At 55.8% G+C, this 11,449-nt stretch overlaps 1 protein-coding gene and 1 pseudogene across 1 annotated transcript; one reads left to right on the forward strand and one right to left on the reverse strand.

Annotated features, from left to right (window-relative positions):
* Window positions 1–936: 936 nt before the first annotated feature.
* LOC119103748 (putative serine racemase) lies at window positions 937–7,349 on the forward strand (annotated as a pseudogene).
* Window positions 7,350–9,671: 2,322 nt separating this feature from the next.
* Window positions 9,672–10,623, reverse strand: LOC119099886 (uncharacterized). Its single transcript, XM_037222979.1, has 2 exons — window positions 10,366–10,623; window positions 9,672–10,014 (listed from the first exon to the last, which is right to left on the reverse strand). Exons 1-2 carry the CDS (start codon window positions 10,500–10,502, stop codon window positions 9,672–9,674), a joined length of 480 nt encoding a protein of 159 aa, XP_037078874.1. The 5' UTR covers window positions 10,503–10,623.
* Between the last annotated feature and the right edge of the window lie 826 nt (window positions 10,624–11,449).

The raw sequence follows: 11,449 nt of genomic DNA on the forward strand, positions 1-11,449 counted from the left end.
TGTTTTGATGAGTTGGAACAGACTGAGGTCGTTCAAAATTGAGCTATAACGACCCACACCCGAGCTGTCCGCACGCAAAAGTTCACTGCCCGTGTCGGCCAGGTAGAAGGTCGGCTTGCCCAGGCTCACAGCAGTATGTAGTGACCGTCCGACACCGGCTGAGACGGTGAACGGTAGATGATGCCCAGTAAAAGAAGCGATGCTTGCCGTCCGAAGATGAAACCATGAGCGGCTCGCATGCACCTCCTGTGCTTGTAATTGGGCGGACGCCAATGGCGAGGGTTCCCCGGCATAGGATGGCAACACCACCGCCTCGGGTTGTATCGGGGTCCCCTCAACGCATCAATATATACCCGGAAAATAACGGCATTTTGTCTGTGACAGGATCTGATAGTCACCGGTCAGCCGACGGTCAATGTCGGTCGGTCAAAATATGCAAGCATTGACCAGACGGTCAACGTTTGCTTATTTTCGCATACATGCTGGCATTAAATAAATGCCATCCGCTCCAAATCCGCATATTTAGAAATGCTTATGAACAACGGCGTTCGTATTTCGAGCGGCATTGTTCGAGCTTCGTGCTTCGAGTTTCGTGAGTTCGTACGCACGGACGTTGTACTTTTGCATTATAATTTTCTCCCGGCTTATGATTTTTCCCGATGAACTTGCGTCATTTTAATATTTTGGATGCGTTTCTGATGCTATAGATGCACTTCATAATAGGATTTTGGGCACAAAATATCGCATGACAGCAACTGCAGGCAAACTGAACGGAAGTGATTAAAGGCGTTTGAAAGAAGAAATTAAAATTAAGTGGCTTAAACGAAAAACCTTCACAACATAAAGTTTGGCAGCAATTGAAATGTGGTAGCTTCATGAAAATATGGCGCACTTGATATGAAAACCAGCCATATCACGGTTCGTAACTCGCAATAACGTCTCGTATGCAAAGCTTTGGGTCCGTTTTATTTTTATGCCAGGCTTAGTGACATAAAAGTGAGAGTAACTGGGAGAAGCCACCTCTTAACTCGCAGCTATTGGAACATTGAATAATGGCCCGACTGCTGACCATTTTTTGTTGTAGGATATAATGATCTCGACCCAGCTTCTTTCGTAGCATTCATGCTTCCTTTCTAACCACATATTTTAAGCAGAAAATAAAGTCGGAAAAATGTTTTCTGGTTTAAGCACTTGGACCGAAGTATGAAATGGACTTAAATCTCTGTGTGTGATGATAATGGAATGTTTAACCAATTAATCATGGCATATTATTCAGATGGAACCACTGCAATGGGCACAATGAGTAAAGTGTGCCTGGAAGATATTCGTCTGGCTTACCAGCGCATAAAAGCTGCATGTTCATAGAACACCTGTCATCACAAGTCAGTATTTCAATGAGCAGTCAGGACAGCAGCTGTTCTTCAAGGCAGAGAACTTACAAAAGACTGGCTCCTTTAAAGCCAGAGGGGCATGCAACTGTGTAAGTGGTTTGTTAGCATGTAACTGTTAAATGATCATGTTGGTTGTATGACTTACAACATTAAAGGACAGTTATAACTTTTGCTTTTTTGTTGTGTTGTAGACAAAGCTACATTAGGGACCAAATTGACCATGAAAACAATGCACCAATATTTATCAGGTGTTTTTGGTTGTCAAATGATTTGCAAAACAGTAATAACTGGTACAAAACTGAAGAAAGAAGTGGAATACAAGTGATACAAATGCCATAGTTAACAAAATATACAAGTTAGGAAAAATAAATCCATGGCATACAAACAATTTGTGATTAAATGAATGTAGAAGCAAGTTTTACAAGCAAGGGTTTCATGAAAATGATAAATCTTAAGCATTGGTTTCATGCCACAAAATAGTTATGGAAGTATGTCCTTACCAGAGCATGCTGCAATAGTCAGTAAAGGATTTTTCCCATGGGATGACCTGCGTCGGAAGCGGTGTCAGCAATTCTCACAATAAGACATCCTGCTGTCATGACTTTTGTTATCAATGATAGGGATTGAGAAAGGTAAATTGTAAGCATTTTGCTTTGAACACAAGGTGACACAAGTTGAGAGACCAACTTGGCAGATGTGCTGTCAGAAAATATGCTGCTGTGTGGGAGTCATCATCATCAGCTGCTGCTCAAGTGTACATAGACTGGCGTGCATACTTTTAAATCTATGTGAGAACAGTATGTAACAGGACAGCAAGATTGAAGCTGATTTGGTAACAGTGTGTGTTTGTATGTGTGTGCTCTGATGGCAGGTACTGTCAATCAAGGAGAGAAACCCCCTGGTGTCTGGCATTGTCACCCACAGCAGCGGCAATCATGGACAGGCCACCGCTTATGCTGCACGTTAGTATTCAGTAGGGGCCACCAAAGTATGGAACATTAAGCTGGTACCTTGTGTTGCTGTTTGTTGGGGCATCTAACAGTTATGACCTCACTGTCATTGGCTCCCTCTTGCAGATTCCGCGACCACAGAAAAAAATGACATGATCACATATGAGGTGATCATTTCCATTCTTACAATGGAGCTTGTCAAATAAAATTGTAAAAGATGGGGAATGTGCACGCAAAACATTGGCACTTCTGCGGTTTCTTCTGCCCTCCCCCCCCCCCACCCCATCTGGCTGGTCTGCCGCCCATGCCGGTGGTGACGCCTCCTCGCGCCGCAGGTTCCCCCCCCCCCCCCATCTTGCTGGTCTGCCGCCGTGCCGGTGGTGACCCTCCTCGCGCCGCAGGTTCCCTTCCCCCTCCCTATCTGGCTGGTCTGCCTCCGTGCTGGTGGTGACGCCTCCTCGCGCCGCAGGTCCCCCCCCCCCCCCCCCGCCTCATTGGGCTGGTCTGCCGCCGTGCCGGTGGTGACGCTTCCTCGCGCCGCAGGTGTGGCCGGCCTCGCCTGCACGGTGGTGGTGCCCCGCGGCACCTCTGAGGTCAAGGCCGACGCCATCCGCTCGTACGGCGCCGAGCTCATCTACTGCGAGCCCACTCCGCTGTCCAGGTAGGCGGAAGGCGTGACGGACTGCGGGCGCCGCCGGGCTGTTCGCTGTGGTCGTCATTGCCGTTGGTCCCCCCACCTGCACCCCCAGCTATCGGTCTCACCCCTTCTCCCCCCCCCCCCCCGCTCCGAATATGCCGGGCGAGCACTGGCGACACCAGGCGGCGAGAGAATGGCACCTGCTGCTCTTGCCTCGTGTCCGTGGACTTGATACCCGCTATCACATCTCAGCCATTCAGCCACTGTCCTGTGTTGGCCATCTCCCGAGTCTGGGCTTTCCATATAGACCGCGCATGCATCAACGAACCTCCACCCGGCACCTTTTCCAGACGTCGTCCTGTTGTTAGGCATATCCAACGACCAGCGCATTCCTCCTTCATCACGTGGCGCCCTCTCACTCTTCTCTCACATAAGTCAAGCACGGCACACTTGTCTTCCAGGGGGCGTCTTCACCCCAAGCATCTCTTCGCTAGCGGGTCACGTAGGCAGAAGCCCTCAGTTACGTGACGTTAACCCGACGGCGGATGTAAACGTTCCGTGTTATCGCCGCTCGGACCTCAGCGTAGACAAACTGTGTTTGAGTGGCCCACAAATGGGCTTGTAGCGAGCCCAGCACATCGTCATCTGATGCAGGAATAAACACGCGTCCGCTCGATGAGAGGCAGTGAAACCCGCACTTGCCGCTCCCACTCGTCAGCTGCTCGGTCCGCTAATGCTGCCGACTGACGCGCCGTTCGATCTCGGCAGACACGAGACGTGCGCGGCGGTGGCGGCGGAGACACGGGCCGCCGTCGTGCACCCGTACGACGACCACGACACGATCGCCGGCCAGGGCACCATCGCTCTGGAGCTGCTGGAGCAGGTGCGAGCCGGCCGTGACGGGTCGACCCCGGTGACGGCGGCCCCGGTCGGGCGCGGGCTGACCTGGCACGTCGGCGCAGGGCTGGGAGCCGCCAGCCACTGTTACAGGGCGGGCACCCCTTGAGTCTGGCGTAGGGTGTTTTACGTTAAAGATGGGTTTGTAGTCAAGGAGGCAGAGTTTGGTGTTCGCGGCTGCCCTCGTGGTGAATGCGAGGCTGTGGTATTATGCAATGTTAATGGATTGGCTTCTCAAAATGCATCTTAAGTGTGATTGAATAAGCCTCTAACCGTCAATACGATCAGAGTGCATTCGTTCCTCCTTCATAATATCACAGTCCGCGAATGGGCAGAAGTGGATAAAAGCACTTGTGGAAAGGTTCGAAAGAAATTGGCAGTCGCGCCCGTTCCCCTTTCACCCCTCTCCCTCCCCGACCCGGCATCCGGCGACCGGGACCTGACGGCGCTCTGCGCGGACAGGTGCCGGACCTGGACGCCATCTTGGTGGCCGTCAGCGGAGGAGGCATGATCTCCGGCATCGCCACGGCGGTCAACGAACTCAGGCCAGAGTGCAAGGGTGAGCTCGTCACAGCTGCGTTAGGTGATCTGTGGGCACGTTAGGTGATCTTTAGGCAGACGTAAGATGCCTGCTTCGTTCTAGTTACAATAGTGTGTGCGCAAAACTCAATTTTGTCGTCCATATCTATGCACTCTGCGCAAAATACGCCGACGGATAACTCCTCTCCAATGTCCATGTCTCCTGTTCATAAGCAGACAGCAGTCGTGAATCTGTCGTATGTTGATCAGCGTGACGAGCATTGAAACAGCTGATCTCTCCCTCTGTGTTCATCACCAATCACTGCTGACCACCAGTCGGTATAGCCTGTTACTTGAGCGATGTCGTGTAAGGCCCGTTCGACCATGACATGCCCCGTCCACGTCTCTTAAATTGACCCCATATTTCCAGTGATCCCCATGTAATATGTAGTGGCCTGAGATGATCAACACTTGCCTCGGGTGTGCAGTGGTATAGTCTGATTAGGATTTTGTTATATTCTAACTTATTGAAGGTAATAACACCCCCCACTCAGCCTTCGTCCTCAGCCTGCAGTGAGCAGCATTCACCCCCCGAATAATGTGGTGCGGATCAGCCGCATGCATGGTGACCACTACAGAGCATACGTGGCACGTTCCACCAGTATGTACCGTTCAAGTCAGTGGGCTGAGCCTGAATCCTGCAGCAACGCGCACTCAGCGATCTCCAATGACCAGAGGCTGGAAGTGATCTTTCTGGGGCCTACCTTGACCTGTGCCGGTGACGGCGCTGTGGCCTGGTGCCGGCAGCAATCGTGCTGGGCCTGCCATGACCTGCGTTGGTGACGCCGCTCTGGCCTGGTGCCGGCAGTGATCGCTCTGGGGCCTGCCATGACCTGTGCCGGTGACGCCGCTGTGACCCGGTGCCGGCAGTGATCGCTCTGGGACCTGCCTTGACCTGTGCCGGTGACGCCGCTGTGGCCTGGTGCCGGCAGCAATCGTGCTGGGCCTGCCATGACCTGCGTTGGTGACGCCGCTGTGGCCTGGTGCCGGCAGTGATCGCTCTGGGGCCTGCCATGACCTGTGCCGGTGACGCCGCTGTGACCCGGTGCCGGCAGTGATCGCTCTGGGGCCTGCCATGACCTGCGCTGGTGACGCCGCTGTGTACCTGTGCCGGCAGTGATCGCCGTGGAGCCGGACGGCAAGCACCTGGGCCGAGCCTGCGCGCCGGCCGCCGGCTCTGGCTGGACCCGCCGCGCTTCATCAGCACGCTGGCCGACGGCTGCACGACGCAGCAGTGCGGCCGGCTGACGTTCCCGATCCTTTGCCGCCTGGTGGAGCCGACCGTGCTCACCGTCACCGACGACCAGATGGCGGCGGCCACGCGCCGCTTCTGGCAGCGCGCCAAGGTGGGCCGATGGCGGGAGAGTGCTCCGCCGCAGGGTGCGACTGGGCGGGGGTGTCGATCAGGCCCGGGAGCGGCGTGGGCGGTGTGTGACTCGCCGGGGAGCGTGTGCGGTGGGTGTGCGGAAGCCCTGTGTGAACAGCTGGAGCTGACGTCGACGGTGATGCGTGGTGTATGGATATGTGCTCACGCCTGCACCTGGCTGGGCCATGGGCGGTGCGGCCGCTCACGCGGGGCTTTATGCTGAGTAAGCGTGCAGCGTGCGGAGATCGAGCCTGGAGCAGGGACAACGGCCAGCCGCCCTCGCTCCTGGTTGGTGGACACGTAGTCTTTCTAAGCTAGCATTTTTATAGCTGTGAGGTAGCCACGCGGTCTGGATGATGGACCGATCCAAAGTATTCATGTTTGTGACCAATGCCACACGTCTGGTTGTTCTGAGGTTTCTGAACGCGTTGTGAATTCGATCCATTCTCCAGGCAAGCTCAATGAAGCACGCTTCTCCGGAAGCCCCGTGCACTAGCCAGAGCATCTGTGCCTGGGTCGAGGGGTCTGGTGTCCATAATCCTCGCGGGCTTCTTCCACGGTCTCTCAGCATTCAAAGCGTGTCAACCCTCACCGTACGTACGCCGCCAACTGACCTATCGGCGGCCACCCTCCGGCGCAGCACGTGATCGAGCCGTCGGCGGGCATGGTGGTGGCGGCGGCGCTGTCGGACCAGCTGCCGGCCGAGCTGCGGCGCGTGGGGGTCGTCCTCTGCGGCGGCAACCTCGACCTGGACCGGCTGCCCTGGCTGTCGGCCGGCGGCGCGGCGCCCCACGCGCTGGGCTAGCTGCTGCCGATGGTGGGCCGGGCTCGGACGCAGCTGTGGGAGAAGCTGCCGCCGTCGGAGAATGGTGGTGTGGCCTCAGCTGTGGAAGAGACTGCCGCCGTCGGGGGATTGCAGTTGTGGCCTCAGCTGTGGGAGAAGCTGCCGCTGTCGGGGACTGGTGCTGTGGCGTCACTTGTGGGAGAAGCTGCTGTCGTTAGGGAATAGTATTTTTACCTCAGCTGTAGGAAAGGCTACCGCCGCCGGGGAATGGTGCTGTGGCCTCAGCTGTGGGAGAAGCTGCCGCCGTTACGGAATGGTATTTTTACCTCAGCTGTGGGTGACGCAGCTGCCGCCGGGGAAGAGCTGTGTGGGAACCTGGGCCGTATCACGGCGTAATTCCAGCCTGGTTTACTTTGTAAATGAGTGGCGCATGTAGCCTAAAGGGCTTGATAGGGGAGAGGGGAACTGAGCTGATTTAGCACTGAGCCTAGGTTGGTTGTTAGAAGCTGTCTCAACGAATCACTGTTATGCTCATATTGCCATCAATTGGACGGTGTTTATATGGTTTACTCGGGTTGATGCAATTGGTCCTGTCAGAGGCTTTTGCCATTTTGCAATACTCATTTTTGCAATCAATATTTTCACCCAGTTGGCATGTTCCTTGATACCGTTTTAAGCATCGTGTGCGTGTGAGCAGTCGTCAGCACAGCGATACACTGCACGCGGAATACACTGACTCAGGGCTGCTTGGCTGGTATGTACCGCCCCACCAGTGGTCTTCCGTCGTGATGCAGCGAACTTATCCCAGGCAGAGAGGCGATCGCGCCCGACCCATCAGACCGGATTCAGGCGGTTCAGGTCGGCTGCCGCACAAGCGACGAGCAAGCTTTTTTCGACAAAGTCTCTCACAACTGGTGCAAATATACAATGAGTGATAATCCACGCCATTTATTACAAAAATAGACACCGATCCACGGTTCACTTCTAACTATATGTGCACGTGAGTATGCGTCAAATGTGGAATCACCAAATTTATCTACCTGGAATGAAACCCATGGCGGTCGTTTCCCCCGGCCGCGGATGTATTCGGAGCCAACGTGCTTCGCAAGATTCAGTCCTCCGTCAAAAGTTCTCAAAACGCGGACATCCAGCACAACTGGCTCTGACAAGTCTTCATCAAACCGCGACAGGATCTAAATACAAAACCTATGCGTCTGTTAGTCTGGAAGTGATGACACATAACAACACACTAAACAGGCAGCTCCGAAAAACCACTCTCGCCCGCCCGCGGGCTGCACCACCGCGACCTATCGCTAGATCAACACATCGGTAAAGCTGGATGCTGAGACACCGGCTCAACACTGCACAAGCAAACACAGACACGGCGGCGGGACACGCCGACATAACACAGGCGCGTCTCACCGGGCACGCCCAGCGAGAGGTGCGCCGCACTGCCGCCTCTGACTGCGCCGCGCGGGGCGCCGTCTGGCTGCCTTGTGCGAGGTGAGAGTGCGAGACGCATGGCGCACGAGCATTACAGCGAAGTACAAATACGGGCACCCGCCACCGCACGCGGCGGGGCCTTACGCACCACCCACCGCCTGGTCGCGAACGGCAGCTCGTAAAACGAAGCCCACTCCTCTGCTGGCAATGGTCAGATCTAGAAGTGCCCTCCGCCACCCACTGAAGCGCTCTGGTGCTTCTCGAATGGCAGACACCACAGGAGCGCGGCGAGGCACCGTACCGGCCCGGGTCGCCGAGCGGCGACGGCGCGACAGCAGTGTCATCGCGCACGCGACCGCGCGCCGGCCGGGCTCGGGGCAGCGCTGGCCCGGCAGCCTGGTGGGCGCGCACAGACGCCGGCGGCGGCACGGTCAGCGCCACGGTCTGAGGTGCAGGGCCCCCCCCCCCCCCCCCCGTCAGGAGCCGTGGTGGGAGCCGTAGGAGAAACGTTCAGCTGATATGCATGCGAGAAAGGGGGGGGGGGGAGGTCGGGGGAAGGAAAGACGAGACGGAAGTGCGAGGTATGGCATCGCGAGGGAGACCAGTTTAGAGACATGTCATCGCGAGAGAGACCGGCCTGGTGATACTGACAACCGCGAGGGAGACCGGCCTGGTGATATGACACCGCGAGGGAGACCGGCCTGGTGATATGACACCGCGAGGGAGACCGGCCTGGTGATATGACACCGCGAGGAAGACCGGCCTGGTGATACTGACACCGCGAGAGAGACCGGCCTGGTGATATGACACCGCGAGGAAGACCGGCCTGGTGATACTGACACCGCGAGGGAGACCGGCCTGGTGATATGACACCGCGAGGGAGACCGGCCTGGTGATATGACACCGCAAAGGAGACCGGCCTGGTGATATGACACCGCGAAGGGGACCGGCCTGGGGATAAGACACACCGCGACGGGGACCGGCCTGGGGATATGGCAAATGTGCGTTGCGAGCAATGATAGGAGAGAACTCGAGGGTGTGCACCGTCGAAGGAGGCTCAACAGCTTCGTGGTTGGTCAGACTCGGGGCAGAGGGTACTGCCGAACACCATAATCAGCCGATGAGCACACGGCGACAATAAGACAGCGCAGTCATGTTCACAGGCACCAGTCAGCGTTAGTGATGGTACTAGCTGTGATCCAGCAGACGCCGACCAACGCCGGGAGAGTAGCAACTGGTTCCGACCCGACATAGTGGAAAAGGCGTGTGCTAGACATCGACGCGGAGTTGGCGACTCCTCTAGACGTGCCACACCGACAACATCTGACACAGTGCCCACTGGACACTAGACAGCTAGTGACCACGCTTCGGACGTCCAAAACATCAACCGGAGAGGATGAACGGACCGCTCCGCGCTCGTAACGCGCGGCCCGGGCCACACTAATGCACTGTGCCCACGGAAAAACGCCTCCAAACGCTTCCACTACACCTGCTCTATCGACTCGCTATTGCAAAAAGCAGGCGCGCGCGGCGGTGCCCGCCCTCGCCTGTGCGTCTCACAGGTACTTCTGTGCCGTCCGCCCGCGGCCCGGCTCGCGCGCCGGAGCCGGCGGCCCGGTCTGCCTCAGGATGCCACTGCCGCCGCAGCCGCCGCTGGCGGCGGAGGCGGCGGAGGACCCCGCCGCTCCTCCTGCATCAGCTTCATCACCTCCTCGTAGGAGGGCGGCAGGTCATGGCCGCGCGGCGGCAGCGCCACCTCCAGGCCAGAGTCGACCTCTTCGAGCGCCAGCGAGCCGCGCGGTCGACGCCGCCGCCTGCGCCGGCCCAGGGCGCTCAGCCGCTGCTTGCGCACGTGCATCATGGTCTTGACGGCGACGAGCAGGCCCAGCAGGATGAGCACGGGTCCCAGCAGCCAGGTCTGGCGCGCCGTCATCATGTCCAGCGACATCGGCCCCGGCCACGACGAGCTGTCGGCCGAGGCGGGGTCATTGTGACGCAAAGGCCGGTACACGCCCCAGCTAGGCCCGCGGCGCAGCGGTGGCTCAAGGTCAGCTGGTGAGATACGAGGTCTTGGCACACAATACAACCAACTTCTAGTGTAGAGTTGTCACGCCAGAGTGGGGTTATTTGTTTGGACATCTTATGCCCTGTCCATACATGATGAACTGTGATCATGCACAAAACATAACCTAATCATGGAAGACCAAATTTCGGGTCAAACAAACAACAACCAACAGCCTGGCAGTTGGCAAACCAGAAATAAATACGTGACAGTGCGGACGTCCCAACCTGTCCCCTGGTCCTGTCATCCTGCCCACCTGAAGATGAAGGTGATGGCGATGCCAGAGAAACAGAGCACAGCACAAAGCCCTGAGTAGCAGCAGGTGGTGAAGTCGCAGCAGACAGGAATGTCCTCCACTGTTGGTGACTCAGTGTATGGAGGAGACGGCTCCATGGCAGCTGGTGGCTGGCCGGGACGGCCCCACCACCTGGTGCACAGCTTCACCACCTGCCGGCTGGCTACTGGTCCGCTGAAATGCACCAACCAGTTTGCTTGACCACAGCCACAAGAAGAATGACTGCAGGAGCATCAGGGTGGGGTGGTAGGCTTGCACTTTGGAGATGGGATTGCAGGAGTTCCCAGTGAGGTGGTGGGTTTGTTCTCCGGAAATAGGACTGCACAAGCAATGGGGTGAGGAAGTGATTTTGGGTTTGGAAGACAAGGAGGGCTTGCCATCTGCAAGTGGGACTGCGGGAGTGTCAGGGTGAGGAGGTGGGTTTCTCCTCTAGAACTGAAGAATGTCAGTGCAGGATAATGTTCAAACCAGTATAAATAAGATCCTATGGCACTGAGAGCACCTAAGTGATGCAGCTTCTGAAGTATGACTGCTTCTCAGCTTTAATCCTGGTATGTGTGGTACATGGTCTTGCAATTGGCATATTAAGTGGTTCATGATGCATTATTGGCATGATACTTACTCCAGGCAAATCAAGTGTTATATTGGAATCAAAACTATGCTGGGGTACCTTGCATTGGTTTTATCACAATGCTATCAACTGTATCCAGATGTTCACTCTAGTGCATGCTTTTCATTACTTATCTTTTAAAAGATTTAGTCCAAATCCTTTGAATGGTTGGATTTTTGGTGTCATAGTCCATATAGTTAAAGTTATAGCTATGTAGTCATAGTTGAGAAGTTATAGTTGAGTTTCTATGGTTAGTCCTAATTATGCAGTGTTTGTTCAGTAAGATCTGACACAACCACCAAATCATGAAATCCCCAGCAAAGGGGAAATTTGATGGTGAAAGTTAAACATGATGTTGAATATTGTCGCCATCCATCCTGCCCTCTCCTGTCATCTGACCTTAAGTTTGCTAATACCACCAGCCATCCCAGTCAC

Source organism: Pollicipes pollicipes, unplaced genomic scaffold (genome assembly GCF_011947565.3).
Source record: "Pollicipes pollicipes isolate AB1234 unplaced genomic scaffold, Ppol_2.1 Scaffold_2555;HRSCAF=2994_pilon_pilon_pilon, whole genome shotgun sequence".
Classification (NCBI taxonomy): Eukaryota; Metazoa; Arthropoda; class Thecostraca; order Pollicipedomorpha; family Pollicipedidae; genus Pollicipes; species Pollicipes pollicipes.

Coding starts and splice junctions, on each gene's coding strand:
- LOC119099886 (XM_037222979.1), bottom strand. CDS start 10,502: ATGGAGCCGTCTCCTCCATACACTGAGTCACCAACAGTGGAGGACATT. Junction 10,015..10,365: donor GCCATCACCTTCATCTTCAG/GTGGGCAGGATG, acceptor CTCGGCCGACAG/CTCGTCGTGGCCGGGGCCGA.